This window comes from Labrus mixtus, chromosome 9, assembly GCF_963584025.1.
Source record: "Labrus mixtus chromosome 9, fLabMix1.1, whole genome shotgun sequence".
Classification (NCBI taxonomy): domain Eukaryota; kingdom Metazoa; phylum Chordata; class Actinopteri; order Labriformes; family Labridae; genus Labrus; species Labrus mixtus.
The window spans coordinates 27,600,111-27,614,453 of NC_083620.1; the positions used below are offsets into that span (position 1 = coordinate 27,600,111).

Here is a 14,343-nt window from a genome sequence, read left to right on the forward strand (position 1 = left end):
AACCTATTTTTGACTAGGATCGTATTAAACTTCGTATTAAATCCTGGTATTTATTGACAGCTCTAGTCCACAGGTGAATTATTTCCACAGTGAGATAGAAGCCAAATGAAAGACTGAGGAGAGAAAGTGTGTGAGTGAGTCATGAAAAAGAGGTTTTTGACTTCGTTAGCTCGTGTGTTGATTTTATTCAGCGTTGAACTGCGAGCAGAAACATTTTCACGTGTTTGACATTTTGTTGAGAATGTTTTTTTTTCCGAGATCACTCGATGTTCTTATTTCTATTGTGTCATAACAACGTCTGTCTCCGCCCCCTTTTCTTCGGGCCGCTTCCTGGTTTTTCAAAAAGCCGCTCTCTGACCTCCTTTTCCCGTCTATTCAATTCAGATTTCTGTGATTTATTTTTTCAATTCAAAGATGTTTATTGTCATGAAAAGCTGAAAAAACACAGAATAATAACCCCCCTCCCCCCTCCCCTCTCCCCCCCTTCTCCTGTTTTTGTGTTCTCCCTCAGACCTTCACTGCCTGGTGTAACTCCCACCTGAGGAAATCCGGAACGCAGATCGAGAACATCGAGGAGGACTTCAGAGATGGACTCAAACTCATGCTGCTGCTGGAGGTCATCTCAGGTAACTCATCATCTTCATCATCATCATCATCTTCATCATCATCATCATCATCATCATCTGCAGAAAGCTCTGAGTCACCAGCAAACTAGTCCTAAGTTTTTAATTAAACTTAAGTGGCTGTTGTGATATCAGATTAATGTTCACAAGGAAGCCGTCCAACACACACACACTTCCACACACACACACACACACACACACACACACACACACACACACACACACACTCGTATTTCACTGAGCAGGGGCCGGAGTTTCAAAGCTGCCCCCGAGCTGTCTGTCAGAGTGAAAAATGTTCTCAGATGTTGAAGTAGTGCAGCGTCTGTGTCCTCTGCAGGGCGTGGTCGTTCACTTTCTAACCTCAGATCTGAGACGTTTATTAAAAAACAGGAGGAACACCCTGCTGCTGCAGATCTGCTGTATCTGTGAGAGATACTGTAGATCCTCTCTGGGGTTTCTTGGGTTTAATTACGGGGTTGCAGCAGTGAATGGTTCCTCTTGGCGGGGGTAGATGAATTTTTGGACTGCTGTGACCCCGTAATGAACTTTTGACTCGGTGCAGATTTTTTATTCACATTTATGTCAGCTCTTTTTTTCTGCTGCGCGTGATGCTGACATCCCCGCTGTAACGTTAGCTTCCTGACTGAGAGTCGTTCTGCTGAGCCCGTGGAAACACCGCAGGAGCTACATCACTCACTCACTTTGTGCTTGTTCCCCTGTGTGTGTGTGTGTGTGTGTGTGTGTTTGTGTGTGTGTGTGTGTGTGTCTGCAGGAGAACGGTTACCCAAGCCCGAGCGAGGAAAGATGAGGGTCCACAAGATCAACAATGTCAATAAAGCTCTGGACTTCATCGCCAGCAAGGGAGTCAAACTGGTCTCTATCGGAGCAGAGGGTAAGCCTGCAGTCATTCAGATTCAGATTTTTTTATTGTCCCACCAGGGGAAATTTGCATTGCAACAGGAGCACACAGAAGAGAAGAAAACACAAGGACAACATCAGCATAAAAACATGGACCAAAATAAATTTTAAAAAAAATCAGACAACACAGCAAAATATAAAAACAGCGCAATAAAATCAGTCAAGAGCCCGTACCAGACTGGAAATTCAAGTTATTAAAGTGCACAGTGGAGGTTTGCAAATGTGCAATTCAAGTGCAAAAAGAGCAACAAATAGCTAATTGTTGTTTAACTTATTAATTGCACTTGGTAAAAATGAGACCTGGAGTCTTTTAGTCTTCCTCACAGGAGCTCTAAAACGACGACCTGAGGGTAAAAGGTCAAACTCAGAGTCATCAAACAAAGATCCCCGAACAGAGTGAAATATTAAACATGTTCCACATGAACGTCAGATACCTCAAAAACGCACCAAACACCACTTCAGTCACCGGTTTTCACTGTGAAAACTATAAATGAATTTCTTTAAAATGTGTGGCCCCTTCAGGTTTTCAATCTTTGTGTTTAATCCACATCAACATGAAGTGACCTTTGACCCTGGATTAATAAATGAAAAGGTCACAGCACCTCTCACTGATCTTCCAGAGTCAGACAGACTCTTTTTTTTATCTCCTGCATGAACTGAACGCTGATGTTCAGGAGCAATATTTGAACCAGCAGCAGCAGAACTACAGCCTTATATTGAGTTAATCTGCTATTTTTCAAGAAACAAAAGGACAAGGACACTTCATGTGTAGATATCTCACTCCTACACGGGAGGATCTCTGGGGCACAAAGTTGACTTATCCATTAATGTCTCTGCAGCTCAGAGTGACCTGAGTACAAGTGTTAGATTACACTTATGAGTACACAAGTGTGCAGATATTTTGGGCTCTGATTTGTTGACTTTTAAAAATGCAACATAACACTTAGCAGGTTAAACGACAATAAAACGCCTCCTTATATGTATTCCTCTGTTCTGCTGCATCTGAGGCTGTGCAGCTAAACACTTAGAAACAGCCGTGTGTGAGTGTGAGTGTGAGTGTGTGTGTGTGTGGGTTAGCGTGTGTGTGTCAGGGTCAGCTGGAGCAGAGTGACCTCTCTACTGCTCCATCAGGACAAACGTTATTTCTGCAAGTTGACACTTCTCACCCTGAAGAGAATCGAAAATAAACTTGGCCAAAATCCTGCAATCCTGCACACACACACACACACACACACACACACACAGACACACACACACACACACACACACACACACACACACACACACACACACACACACACACACACACACACACACACAATACAAAGTCTGATTCTGGCCTTTAATGAAAGCAGCCCACTGAAGGTCATCTTCTGGAAATTGGCAGAGAGAAACACCGTTTTAAAAAGGGCTTTACACATCGGATCACATCAGGATTTAATGTCAGAATCGTCGTATTATGTGTGTTCACCACATTTATCATGTACTCAGGATAAACTTTGAACAGTCTTAAATTGACTTTGGCGCGCTGGAATCATCTCGTCTCTTTTTATCTCGACCTCCAATGAAATCCTGTGGTGTGACATCACTAAAGCTTGTTAGTGAGATGAGAGAGGAGGAAGTCCTTCACTCTTCTGTGTCAGAGGTCGTTTAAGAGACGTTTCCTGGTTCATCAGGACTTTAGACTTCAACCTTTCTGCTTTCAATATAACCACAGAGGTGACAAGACTTTACTGAAGAGAGAATTAGTCTTTGATTTATCACTCATTAAAAAGTGAAGCACAGAAGACTTCAGCAGATCAGAACTACAGAAGTGAAAGACGTGGATACTAAACGCAGCAACGAAGAATGAAAACCATGTTGGTACAAATTCACAGCTGACAGCTGACATCCAGGCGGTGATTGATACACTGGAAGATGAAGCATGAGAAAGTCTGAACATTTGAACTATGAGTGGAATCTAACCTGCACCGCATGCCTTCCTGTCCTGATCTCTGTTTGTCTGTGAGCTCATTAAGCTGAGAGATATCTGTGATCGTGATGGGAAACCTGATATAATCATTACAATGTTCCAGACAGTTCATATTTTCACTCTGCTCAATAGGTTTGTAAAGGTTAGACGAGTATTTCTCCTTAAAATCAAAGGAATAAATCATCGTTTTCAGGACAAGAATCCAACCTTTAAGGTCAATAACGTGTCAATTAGAAATGGAATCTCTCTTTTCAAGAGGTTAAATACCGATGTACCTCTGTACATGTGAAACATTTTCTTACAAAAACAAAAAGTGATTGTATTTTCTTTATCTCCTCGTTCATATAGTGGACAGTATATCAGCAGGAAACCAGTGAATGGCGTGCTTTAGAATGACCCCACAGGGACATATAATGTGTTTTAAACTGATGAAAATCTAAAAAAAAAAAAAAGACTTCCTGTATTCTATGAAAGGAATCAGTGTGTAAGTACCACAGTAACACGAGAGCGGGAGATTGGTCAGCTGTGGAGAGTGCACAGTTGTGTGTGGGTGTGTTGGCGTTGTTAGAAGAAGCAGCAGATGTAAGGTTGTAAAAAAACAAAAACAACAGAAGTGTTAGACGAGGTTCATGATCCAGAGTGAATCTTGATGCAACACAGAAACAATGATTTGGTTTGTGTGTGTGTGTGTGTGTGTGTGTGTGTGTGTGTGTGTGTGTGTGTGTGTGTGTGTGTGTGTGTGTGTGTGTGTGTGTGTGTGTGTGTGTGTGTGTGTGTGTGTGTGTGTGTGTGTGTGTGTGTGTGTGTGTGTGTGTGTGTGTGTGTGTGTGTGTGTGTGTGTGTGTGTGTGTGTGTGTGTGTGTGTGTGTGTGTGTGTGTGTGTGTGTGTGTGTGTGTGTGTGTGTGTGTGTGTGTGTGTGTGTGTGTGTGTGTGTGTGTGTGTGTGTGTGTGTGTGTGTGTGTGTGTGTGTGTGTGTGTGTGCAGAAATCGTGGATGGAAATGCAAAGATGACCCTGGGAATGATCTGGACCATCATCCTCCGCTTCGCCATCCAGGACATCTCTGTAGAAGGTACGACTTGTTACCGCCCGTTTCATTTGAAAGAGCACAGAACAACTGTGCTGAGGAGCGCAGCCGCAGCAGACTGACGTGTTTTTTTACTAGATTCATGTTGTGCAGGAGAGCTGACGATGGATTTTGTAGGAAGTAGAGTGGAAGTAAAAAGACATGAAAACCATCCACACAGACTAACAGGGGGTCAGTAGTGATGGGATACAGCCAGGATAAAAAACAGGTCTCTTCTACATGAGAGCTAACTACATCAACTCTAAGACTGAGGATGATGTGCAAGCAGTCAGAGCTAGGAGCAAAGTGAGGGCAGAAATATTAATAAAGATAAACTTTATTGATCCCCCATGGGGGAAGAAACAGGAATATGATTATCAAAAATAAGACAAAGTTAAAAATCAAACATATGTACATCAGTTAAATAAAGGGCAGAAAAATACAATAATAGAATAATACAAGGTATGTACACTTCCACTTGTGGAAAGAGTTATTATTATTATTATTATTATTATTATTATAGCATTATTGATGTGAGTCATGAGGGTTAGGTTAGTAGTATTATTAGTATTGGGTGGAGGAGCTGCAGGAGGAGGAGTACAGAGAGGAAAAGGAGGAGGAGAAATAGTGCAAAGAGGAGAAGGACTGGTGTGATGAAAAGGAGGAGGAGCAGTGAAGTAGTACTTGCACAATGAGGAAGAGGAGTTGTTGCATAATTAATACAGTGTTTTTAATCTTAAGGTGCTGAAGTCAAAGACAGGAAACATCGTCATTTATCAAATCATTTCAATAAAGACTGAATCAGTGAACGAGCTCGAACTCTTCCATCATGTAGAAAGTGATGTTAGCCTCTAGTGAGCTTCATGACTGTCGACTGCAGAAGGAAGATGTCTCAGTCCGAGCTGTGATGACTCTTTAAGCTGCTAATTAAAACAGTCTGTGTTGAATTAACTGTGGTGGGTGTGGACCTCTGCAAAGGAATATTGAGTCACAGTTTTTTTTTTACTCCTCATATTAACGACTGATATGAATCTGATGTTTGTTCAGGCTCAGGCAGTAAACAAAAACATCCTCTGACTGCCAGAGCTCTGGTTTTATATTTAGGCTCTCTGCAGCTCTCTGCAGCTTTCTGAGTTTGTGCACCATTAATGCAATAAAAACATTTCCAGAGTTTGATTCAGTGTAAAGAAGAGACATTTCTTCACTGTGTTCTTTCTTTTCCTCTCTCTCTCTCATCGCTGCTCCTCTCCTTCTTCCGCCTCTGTCTTTTCTTCACTGCAGAGACTTCTGCGAAGGAGGGTCTCCTCTTGTGGTGCCAGAGGAAGACCGCTCCCTACAAGAATGTCAATGTGCAGAACTTCCACATTAGGTAACACACACACACACACACACACACACAGGAATACACACACTTTAAGGTCTGACCTGGGTTGTAAATGGTGTTCTTGGATGGAAGCTGTTGACAGAAGTTCAGTCAAACTCTTCTCTGTAACGCTGATAAAAGAGATCAGAGTTTGTTTAGCTGTCATGAGATCAGAGCTGCAACACGCAGCAGACAGATGTTAAACATGCTGATGTTGTAGTTAAACACAGACACAGGAGCAGACAACACTTTGTGGTTTATTAGTGAACATGTAGATGTATGCAGGCGTCATCATAAGCTCACTCTGATGAATGAAAGCATGTTTTTGTGAAAGCATGTGTGCTGTCCAGGAACATTTCATATTCAGCACATCAACTGCTACTACAGTGTAGAAAGGTTGCCCCCTGCTGGACAAACTGGAACATTGCATCACTGCAAAGTCAGAAGCATTTTTCACTATTGTTACAGATTAATGTAAATACAAATAAAAAAATATTATAATGTGTAAATGTGATGAGACTAGTCTGGATCAGGTCGAAGAAATGCTCCTCGAGTTTTAATCTTTTAAATGAGCTTTTCCAAAAGTCATGGATAAATGTCAGAAGTATTTTCCTCTCGTTGTGGGTCGAGCGTTCCAAACCAAGCAGCCTTCAATCACATGAGAACAGGATGAACAGAAGCTAGAGATGAATTATCAGAATCTATGATGTCATGTTACCCCCCCATCCCGCCTGATGTTCAACTCTTCTGTTCTCATTAACAGCTGGAAGGACGGCCTCGCCTTCAACGCTCTGATCCACAGACACAGACCTGATCTCATCGACTACGACAGCCTCAGAAAGGTACACACACTCACACACACACACTCACACACACACACACACACACACACACACACACACACACACACACACACACACACACACACACACACACACAATGCTCTGACCTCATCAGTTGTTTAACTTCTGGATCACACACATTTTAAAACATGCTTAACTTGCTCATAATAAAATAAACCTTCAGTAACCTTTTCCTAAATTGCACGTTTGCTCTCGTTTCTCGTTGTGATCGTTTGTTTAGGACGACCCCGTGACCAATCTGAACAACGCCTTTGAGGTGGCTGAGAAGCACCTGGACATCCCCAAGATGTTGGACGCAGAAGGTAAGCTGGACTCTACTGTCGAGTTTGTTTATGATTCTCTGCTGTTGATTTTAAAGATATCATTTCTATTATTATTACTGTAAATTTGTGTTTTTATTCCCTATTTTAAATCCAGACTGTTTCCTATAATCTGCTGAGTTTGCATGCACACAACACGATGACTGTTGCTCATACAGTGACTCAGTATTCAGTTCATGACTTCATTGACAGATTGTGGAGTTGGCAGGTTCTTAAACTATAAAAGGAGCTCAGGTGACAAATTCACTTGTATGGAGATCTCTTTAAAAATGTGAAATAAAGTCTAAATTCTATCTGATTCATTTCAAATAAATGAAGCTGAAACCCGACTTGATTCTTACAGGTAAAAACAGAGATAAAAAAACAACATTGACCTGAAGCGTGATGTGCAGTAAAGCTGCTCTGATGTCTCCTGTGCATGTTAGAGAAGCTGCACAGTCACATCAGATGACACAGAGTATGACCTGAACCTCATCATCACCTCTCTCTCTCTGAGCAGTCACAGTGTTGATGATGTGCATGTAAATGAAGCTTCTGTTGTTGTTGTTGTTGTTGTTGTTGTTGTTATGAGATTTTACTGTAGGTTGTCTTCAAGACCAGTGGAGCCTCCATCCCCTCTCCTTCACCTCTTCGTTCCTCCTCCCTTAATGTTTTGTTTAGTAAAGAAGATGTTGATGTCTAAATCTGTGCTAAGAAGGGGCAGACCAATTTAAAAGACTGAAGGCTTAGGGTGATATTAAGAAGCCATATTAACCCCCTCCCCCCTCCCCCCTCCCCCCGACACACACACACACACATTCAAAAACATAAAAAAACAACTTGATTTGTATTTTAGTGTTATGGCTGCACGATGGGACAAAAGGCAATCATTTTGATTTTAATAGAATAGAAAATAATTACTTTATTAATCCCAAACTGGGAAATTGTGGTGTTACAGCAGCATGTTATCAAAGCAAATAAAACAATATAAGAATAGATACATAGTAAATAAGCACTTCAGATATAAAAAAACAAGAATAGGAAGAGATTTATACATCAAGGATTTAACTTAACATTCTTACTGGTTAAAAAAAAGGAAAATTAAATACAGCATAAATATGATTGTGACAGGATTCATCATGAATTGGATTGAAGTTTTGCCAAGTACAGTTTTTACTGTGTCTGAAATGATTTATACAATCCTGATGAAACCTCATTTTTTTTGGCTTTGAAGCAAACAAACATGATTTGGTTTCAACTGGAAAACGAGTTATCCCTCCAGCTCTTCATCACAGATCCATCGCAGATATAAACTTCATCAAAACACACCAGCTTGTTCACATAGTTTCATTACATAAAGATGAAGCCCTGCTGCTATTTTAATGTCTCTCTTGTTATAAATTAAACTCAGTGTGAAGTGTTGTTTCCAGTACAGGGACACGTTGGTCTGACCCTTCTTTGTACAGTCGTCTTGTTTTTGTTTTGTGAATGTCGTTCAGAGTCGTCCTGTCTGGCTGTGTTCGGCTGCAGAAGCTTGTTAAACATGTGTGTGTGTATTTGTTTGCCAGCCTGCTTGATGCATCAGTGTGTGTCCTGTTGTGTATAATCTCATGTCCTGCCTGTTTATGTGTGTACATGTGTGTGTGTGTGTTGATAACCACGGTCTCCCCTCTGTAGACATTGTGAACACTGCTCGTCCAGATGAGAAAGCCATTATGACTTATGTGTCCAGTTTCTACCATGCCTTCTCTGGAGCACAGAAGGTACCCCCCCCAACCCCCCAAACCCCACCCCCCTCGCCCTCGCCATGCGCTTGAACCCCCTCCTCTTTTACTAACAAGGTGCTACTTCCTGTCCAGCATGGCGTCACACACTCTCTCTACAGCTCTGCTCAGCCCTGAGACTCAGCAAGGACACTGGGTGAACTGGGACACAACCACACACACACACACACACACACACACACACACACACACACACACACACACACACACACACACACACACACACACACACACACACAAACAGTGTGAAGTTAACTGTGCTGGTAACTGTGTTTTCAGATGTTTTCTTGTTAAACTGAGTCTAAAAACAAAAGAAGTCTGCAGATCAAGCAACAGTTTTTTTTGGATGAAAAATGTGGAAAATGCAAAAAAACCTGCAGTTCCTCGAGTGTCCACTTGAGGCATTAGCATCCATATTAAAATCCTGTTTATACAGCAGAATTAAACATGTCTACAACCTGATACAAGAAAGAGTTAGAGTCTTAGAGCTCATTCCTTTATCAGAAGAACTGCTCTGTGAATAAATCATCTGTTTCTTATTATATTGAAGGTCGGAGTTTTGTATAATTTGCATAATTAGGGGTGTTGATGAGATGACTGACAGCCGGGTGTGTTGTTGCTGTACCTGTTGTCTAGGAGTCCCAAAGCTCTCCTCTGCTCCACCTCTGTTTCTAGTTTGATAAAAAGTTAGGTAGAGTCAGAAACCAATGGGCGACGTCACTGAGACGACGTCCATGTTTCATACAGTCTATGGTGGAGATCAGCTGTTAAAGTTAAAGCTCAGATGTCTATGAAGCACTTTTTTTTTAGACACACCAGACAGACTTTGTACGTCCTCTAACATCGTGTGTGCAGCCAGGCAAAGTTTCTGTATAGTTCAACTGCATGCAGTGTTTGCACAGAGAGAAACAGAGTTCAAAGGTCGACCTCTTTTCCATAGGGAGGCATTGCTTTAAATATTTCTGACTGTAAATGAGTCTGTTATCTGGACTAGATTTCTTTCTCCCCTCTCCTTCACCTCCTCCTCTCTTATGTTCCCTCCCTCCTCCCTCCTCCCCCTGAAGGCCTCCGACAGGAAGCCAGTTGAGTTGAGGCGTCTCCTTGTTTTGCTCCTCTTCCTCTTAATTAATTTCTGGCCCGTTCAGAACTTGTTTGTGAAGCTCGGCGGTCTCAGGAGACGCACACACACACACACATAGATCTGGGCTCGAGTGCAGCAGTGTGTGTGTGTGTGCGTCGACTTGTTAAATGTGCAGCTTCTTCTCCCTGAACGAGTTACTGTTGTTGTTGTTGTTGTTTTGGTTTGTTTAAAAACAGCTTCTACTGCTTTTACCAGCACAGTACTTCATTTTCATGCATCATCAGAGTTTGAATAAACACACTGATTCAGGCTTCATTTAGCTCTTAAGTGTGTGTTTGTGTCCCAACCTCGAGCTTTGCTGCTCCAGTGTCCCTGAACTCTCCTGAAAGGACACCTGTCCTCCTCGTCCTCTCTGACATGGAGTCAGTGTGGGGCGTAAAGGAGGAACTTGAAGACCAACGGCGGGAGAATCTTATCTCCCCTCGCTCTCACCTCCTGTTTGGAGCGAGGACCATGCTGTTTGTTTTGGGTTGCTTTGGCTTCACTCCGCCTCTCTCTCTCTCTCTCTGTCTGTCTGTCTTTTTGAACCTCTGTCTGTGCTGCTGGGTGCTGGGTGATGCTCAGACATCGTGGGTACGCTGCGGCCGGATGAGAAGGCCATAATGACCTATGTGTCCTGCTTCTATCACGCCTTCTCTGGCGCACAGAAGGTGAGCTCCTCCTCACGCTGCAGACTCACACTAATAACACCTCAGCCGCAGCAAAGACAAGAAGCTTCCAGGGTTTCCATCAGGCACGACGTTTAAACCCACACACACACAGGGGTCAATCTTCTGCAGGATTTAGAGAATCTCTGCTACTGTAGATTCAGAAATGTGTGAGTCAGGGAATATGAGCAGGTGAGGATGATGGGAACCCTGACACAACAACAAACACTCTCTGATTCTTCTGTTTCTTTTTCACATCGACTGTGTTTCCCTAAAATGGATTAACTTGACTTTAATGTCTGGGCTTCATTTTCTTAAAAACTCCTGTCAGTATTAAGATCATTTCAACTCTACCTTTGATCTTTCTACCGATGTGGTTTAGGGGAAATAAAACAGACTTATTCGGCTTCATTACTAAAGGAAAACTCTGATTAATGTTTCTTAAGTTTCTGCTTTTAACACGTTTCAGCTCTGAATGTTTGTCTCATTATTCAACATGTTTTTCATCATTATGGATGTTTTAGTTTAATCTTAAGAGTCAATATTTAGACACAAAGAAGCTGCTTCAGACTTGATCATGTTGTCATAGTGTGTGTGTGTACTGTGTTTATGTTCCAGTGGTACAGTAGTGTCATGTCCTAAAGCAGACCTACTGATGGACTTTCAGCGCGTCATGAAACTGTAACTAGAGAAACCGACCGACTCCTGAGTTGTGACGGGAGACGCATGAAGCTTTTAAAAAAAACTCACAGAGTGATTTTTTTGTTTCACGTTGAACTAACCGTCATCAGCTGGAGCATGTTTTTATTAGTCAGATATCATTTTATGTTTATATTATGAAGAGGTTTGTCTTTTTTGCACTTCTTTAATAGTGTGTGTCTGAAGTCGTATGTAAACGTACTCCTTCTCACTGCCTGTGTGTGGAGTGTGTTCACACTGATTTATAAAGAAGAACTCAGTTATCATAATAATGTGATTAAAGTCCAGGTCGCACTTCTCAAACTCTAACTTTATTTTTATATTAGTGACTTAAATACACAGTATGCTGTTTGTAAAATGCAGCTGCAGTGAGTGTCGTCACTCAGCTTTTAGCCACGCTGAAGTGGACTTGCTGACGGCGTCTCATCCAATCAGTGCGAGCGCAACTCATCACTCTGTCTCCTGATAGGCCGAGACAGCCGCTAATCGCATCTGCAAAGTGCTGGCTGTCAACCAGGAGAACGAGCAGATGATGGAGGACTACGAGAAGCTGGCCAGTGAGGTGAGAACAACACACACACACACACACACACACACACACACACACACACACACACACACACACACACACACACACAGAACATTTCAACAGGATGGCACTTTGCTTTAAATCCTCTGTGGAGTAAAAAGAGACATGATGATGTTTATGTGAAAACTTTCATTCAGGAAGTGTCATAAGCTGGTTTTTCTCCTGACGTGTTTCCTCCTTCTCCTCGTCCTCCTCTTCCTCCTCTCTCTCCTCTTCGTCTTCCTCCTCTCTCTCCTCCTCCTCTTCCTCTTCCTCCTCTCTCTCCTCTTCGTCTTCCTCCTCCTCCTCTTCCTCTTCCTGCTCTCCTCTTCGTCTTCCTCCTCTCTCTCCTCCTCCTCTTCCTCCTCCTCCTCTTCCTCCTCTCTCTCCTCGTCCTCCTTTTCCTCCTCTCTCTCCTCTTCGTCTTCCTCCTCTCTCTCCTCCTCCTCTTCCTCCTCTCTCTCCTCGTCCTCCTTTTCCTCCTCTCTCTCCTCTTCGTCTTCCTCCTCTCTCTCCTCCTCCTCTTCCTCCTCTCTCTCCTCGTCCTCCTCTTCCTCCTCTCTCTCCTCCTCCTCTTCCTCGTCCTCCTTTTCCTCCTCTCTCTCCTCTTCGTCTTCCTCCTCTCTCTCCTCCTCCTCTTCCTCCTCTCTCTCCTCCTCCTCTTCCTCCTCTCTCTCCTCGTCCTCTTCCTCCTCTCTCTCCTCCTCCTCTTCCTCCTCTCTCTCCTCCTCCTCTTCCTCCTCTCTCTCCTCCTCCTCTTCCTCCTCTCTCTCCTCGTCCTCCTCTTCCTCCTCTCTCTCCTCCTCCTCTTCCTCCTCTCTCTCCTCGTCCTCCTCTTCCTCCTCTCTCTCCTCTTCGTCTTCCTCCTCCTCCTCTTCCTCCTCTCTCTCCTCGTCCTCTTCCTCCTCTCTCTCCTCGTCCTCCTCTTCCTCCTCTCTCTCCTCTTCCTCCTCCTCCTCTCTCTCCTCGTCCTCCTCTTCCTCATCTCTCTCCTCCTCCTCTTCCTCCTCTCTCTCTTCGTCTTCCTCTTCCTCCTCTCTCTCTTCCTCCTCTTCCTCCTCTCTCTCTTCCTCCTCTTCCTCCTCTCTCTCCTCTTCCTCCTCTCTCTCCTCTCTCCTCCTCCTCCTCTTCCTCCTCTCTCTCCTCTTCGTCTTCCTCCTCCTCCTCCTCTTCCTCCTCTCTCTCTTCGTCTTCCTCCTCCTCTTCCTCCTCTCTCTCTTCCTCCTCTTCCTCCTCTCTCTCCTCTTCCTCCTCTCTCTCCTCTTCGTCTTCCTCCTCTTCGTCTTCCTCCTCTCTCTCCTCCTCCTCCTCTTCCTCCTCTCTCTCCTCCTCCTCCCCCTCCTCCTCTCTCTCCTCCTCCTCCCCCTCCTCCTCTCTCTCCTCCTCCTCCTCTTCCTCCTCTCTCTCCTCTTCGTCTTCCTCCTCTCTCCTCCTCCTCCTCTCTCTCCTCCTCCTCTTCCTCCTCTCTCTCCTCTTTGTCTTCCTCCTCTCTCCTCCTCCTCTTCCTCCTCCTCTTCCTCCTCTCTCTCCTCCTCCTCTTCCTCCTCTCTCTCCTCCTCTCTCTCCTCTTCGTCTTCCTCCTCTTCCTCCTCCTCCTCCTCCTCCTCTCCTTCTCCGCCTGCAGCTGCTGGAGTGGATCCGTCGTACGATCCCCTGGCTGGAGAACAGAACCCAGGAGAAGACCATGAATGACATGCAGGCCAAACAGGAGGACTTCAGAGACTACCGCCGTGTCCACAAACCACCTAAGGTTTGAAACAACTGGCTGACTGAAGTATATGCAGAGGAAACATTCCCAAGAATATGTTTTCAAATCGTGCGTGTCCTTTACTTTTCCTGTCTGCAGGTCCAGGAGAAATGTCAGCTGGAGATCAGCTTCAACACTCTGCAGACTAAACTGAGGCTCAACAACAGACCTGCCTTCATGCCGTCAGAGGGACGCATGGTGTCTGTAAGTGAAAACACAGAGAGCATATCTGGAGATAAGAGTGATGATGTGAATCTGTGTCTGCATCCAGATGTTCAAATTAGAAGACGCATCAGTTGTACCCGCCTGCAGACAGTCTGCACTTGTAGATAATCCATATAAAGACGTAGAGTTAAGCTAACAAACCTGCAGGACACAACGCACAGAAAGAGAAAAAGGTCTTGATTTCTCTTTGTTAAACTGAACATGTGTAGCCTCACATGTCAGAGTGGACACATAAAGCCTGGCTCTCACTCGGGTCGTCGGGGTGGCATGTCAGCTCACGCTGTACGACTGAATCGTTTACGACGCCCGACCAGACCTTGAGATTTGACGTGCTCACAATGTACGAGTGAAATCGGGACGGAGCGTTGACAATTTTAATAAAGTTTCATTTGAAAATGCCAACGGACAACGGTTAGTGAAAGAGAAGG

General features: G+C 43.9%; 1 protein-coding gene across 4 annotated transcripts in view; it reads left to right on the forward strand.

Moving 5' to 3' along the window:
- actn4 (actinin, alpha 4) overlaps positions 1 to 14,343 on the forward strand; it is a 67,918-nt gene that overhangs the window by 41,333 nt on the left and 12,242 nt on the right. For 2 of the 4 annotated variants that reach the window (XM_061047220.1, XM_061047218.1), the window contains exons 2-11: positions 512 to 626; positions 1,396 to 1,515; positions 4,499 to 4,585; positions 5,861 to 5,948; positions 6,706 to 6,784; positions 7,026 to 7,107; positions 8,782 to 8,867; positions 11,845 to 11,937; positions 13,568 to 13,693; positions 13,790 to 13,894. In XM_061047220.1, coding sequence (XP_060903203.1) covers positions 512 to 626; positions 1,396 to 1,515; positions 4,499 to 4,585; positions 5,861 to 5,948; positions 6,706 to 6,784; positions 7,026 to 7,107; positions 8,782 to 8,867; positions 11,845 to 11,937; positions 13,568 to 13,693; positions 13,790 to 13,894 — 981 coding nt within the window. Of the gene's footprint in view, positions 1 to 511; positions 627 to 1,395; positions 1,516 to 4,498; positions 4,586 to 5,860; positions 5,949 to 6,705; positions 6,785 to 7,025; positions 7,108 to 8,781; positions 8,868 to 10,593; positions 10,680 to 11,844; positions 11,938 to 13,567; positions 13,694 to 13,789; positions 13,895 to 14,343 lie in introns of all 4 variants that reach the window. The other 2 variants (XM_061047221.1, XM_061047219.1) reach the window with 1 other exon arrangement.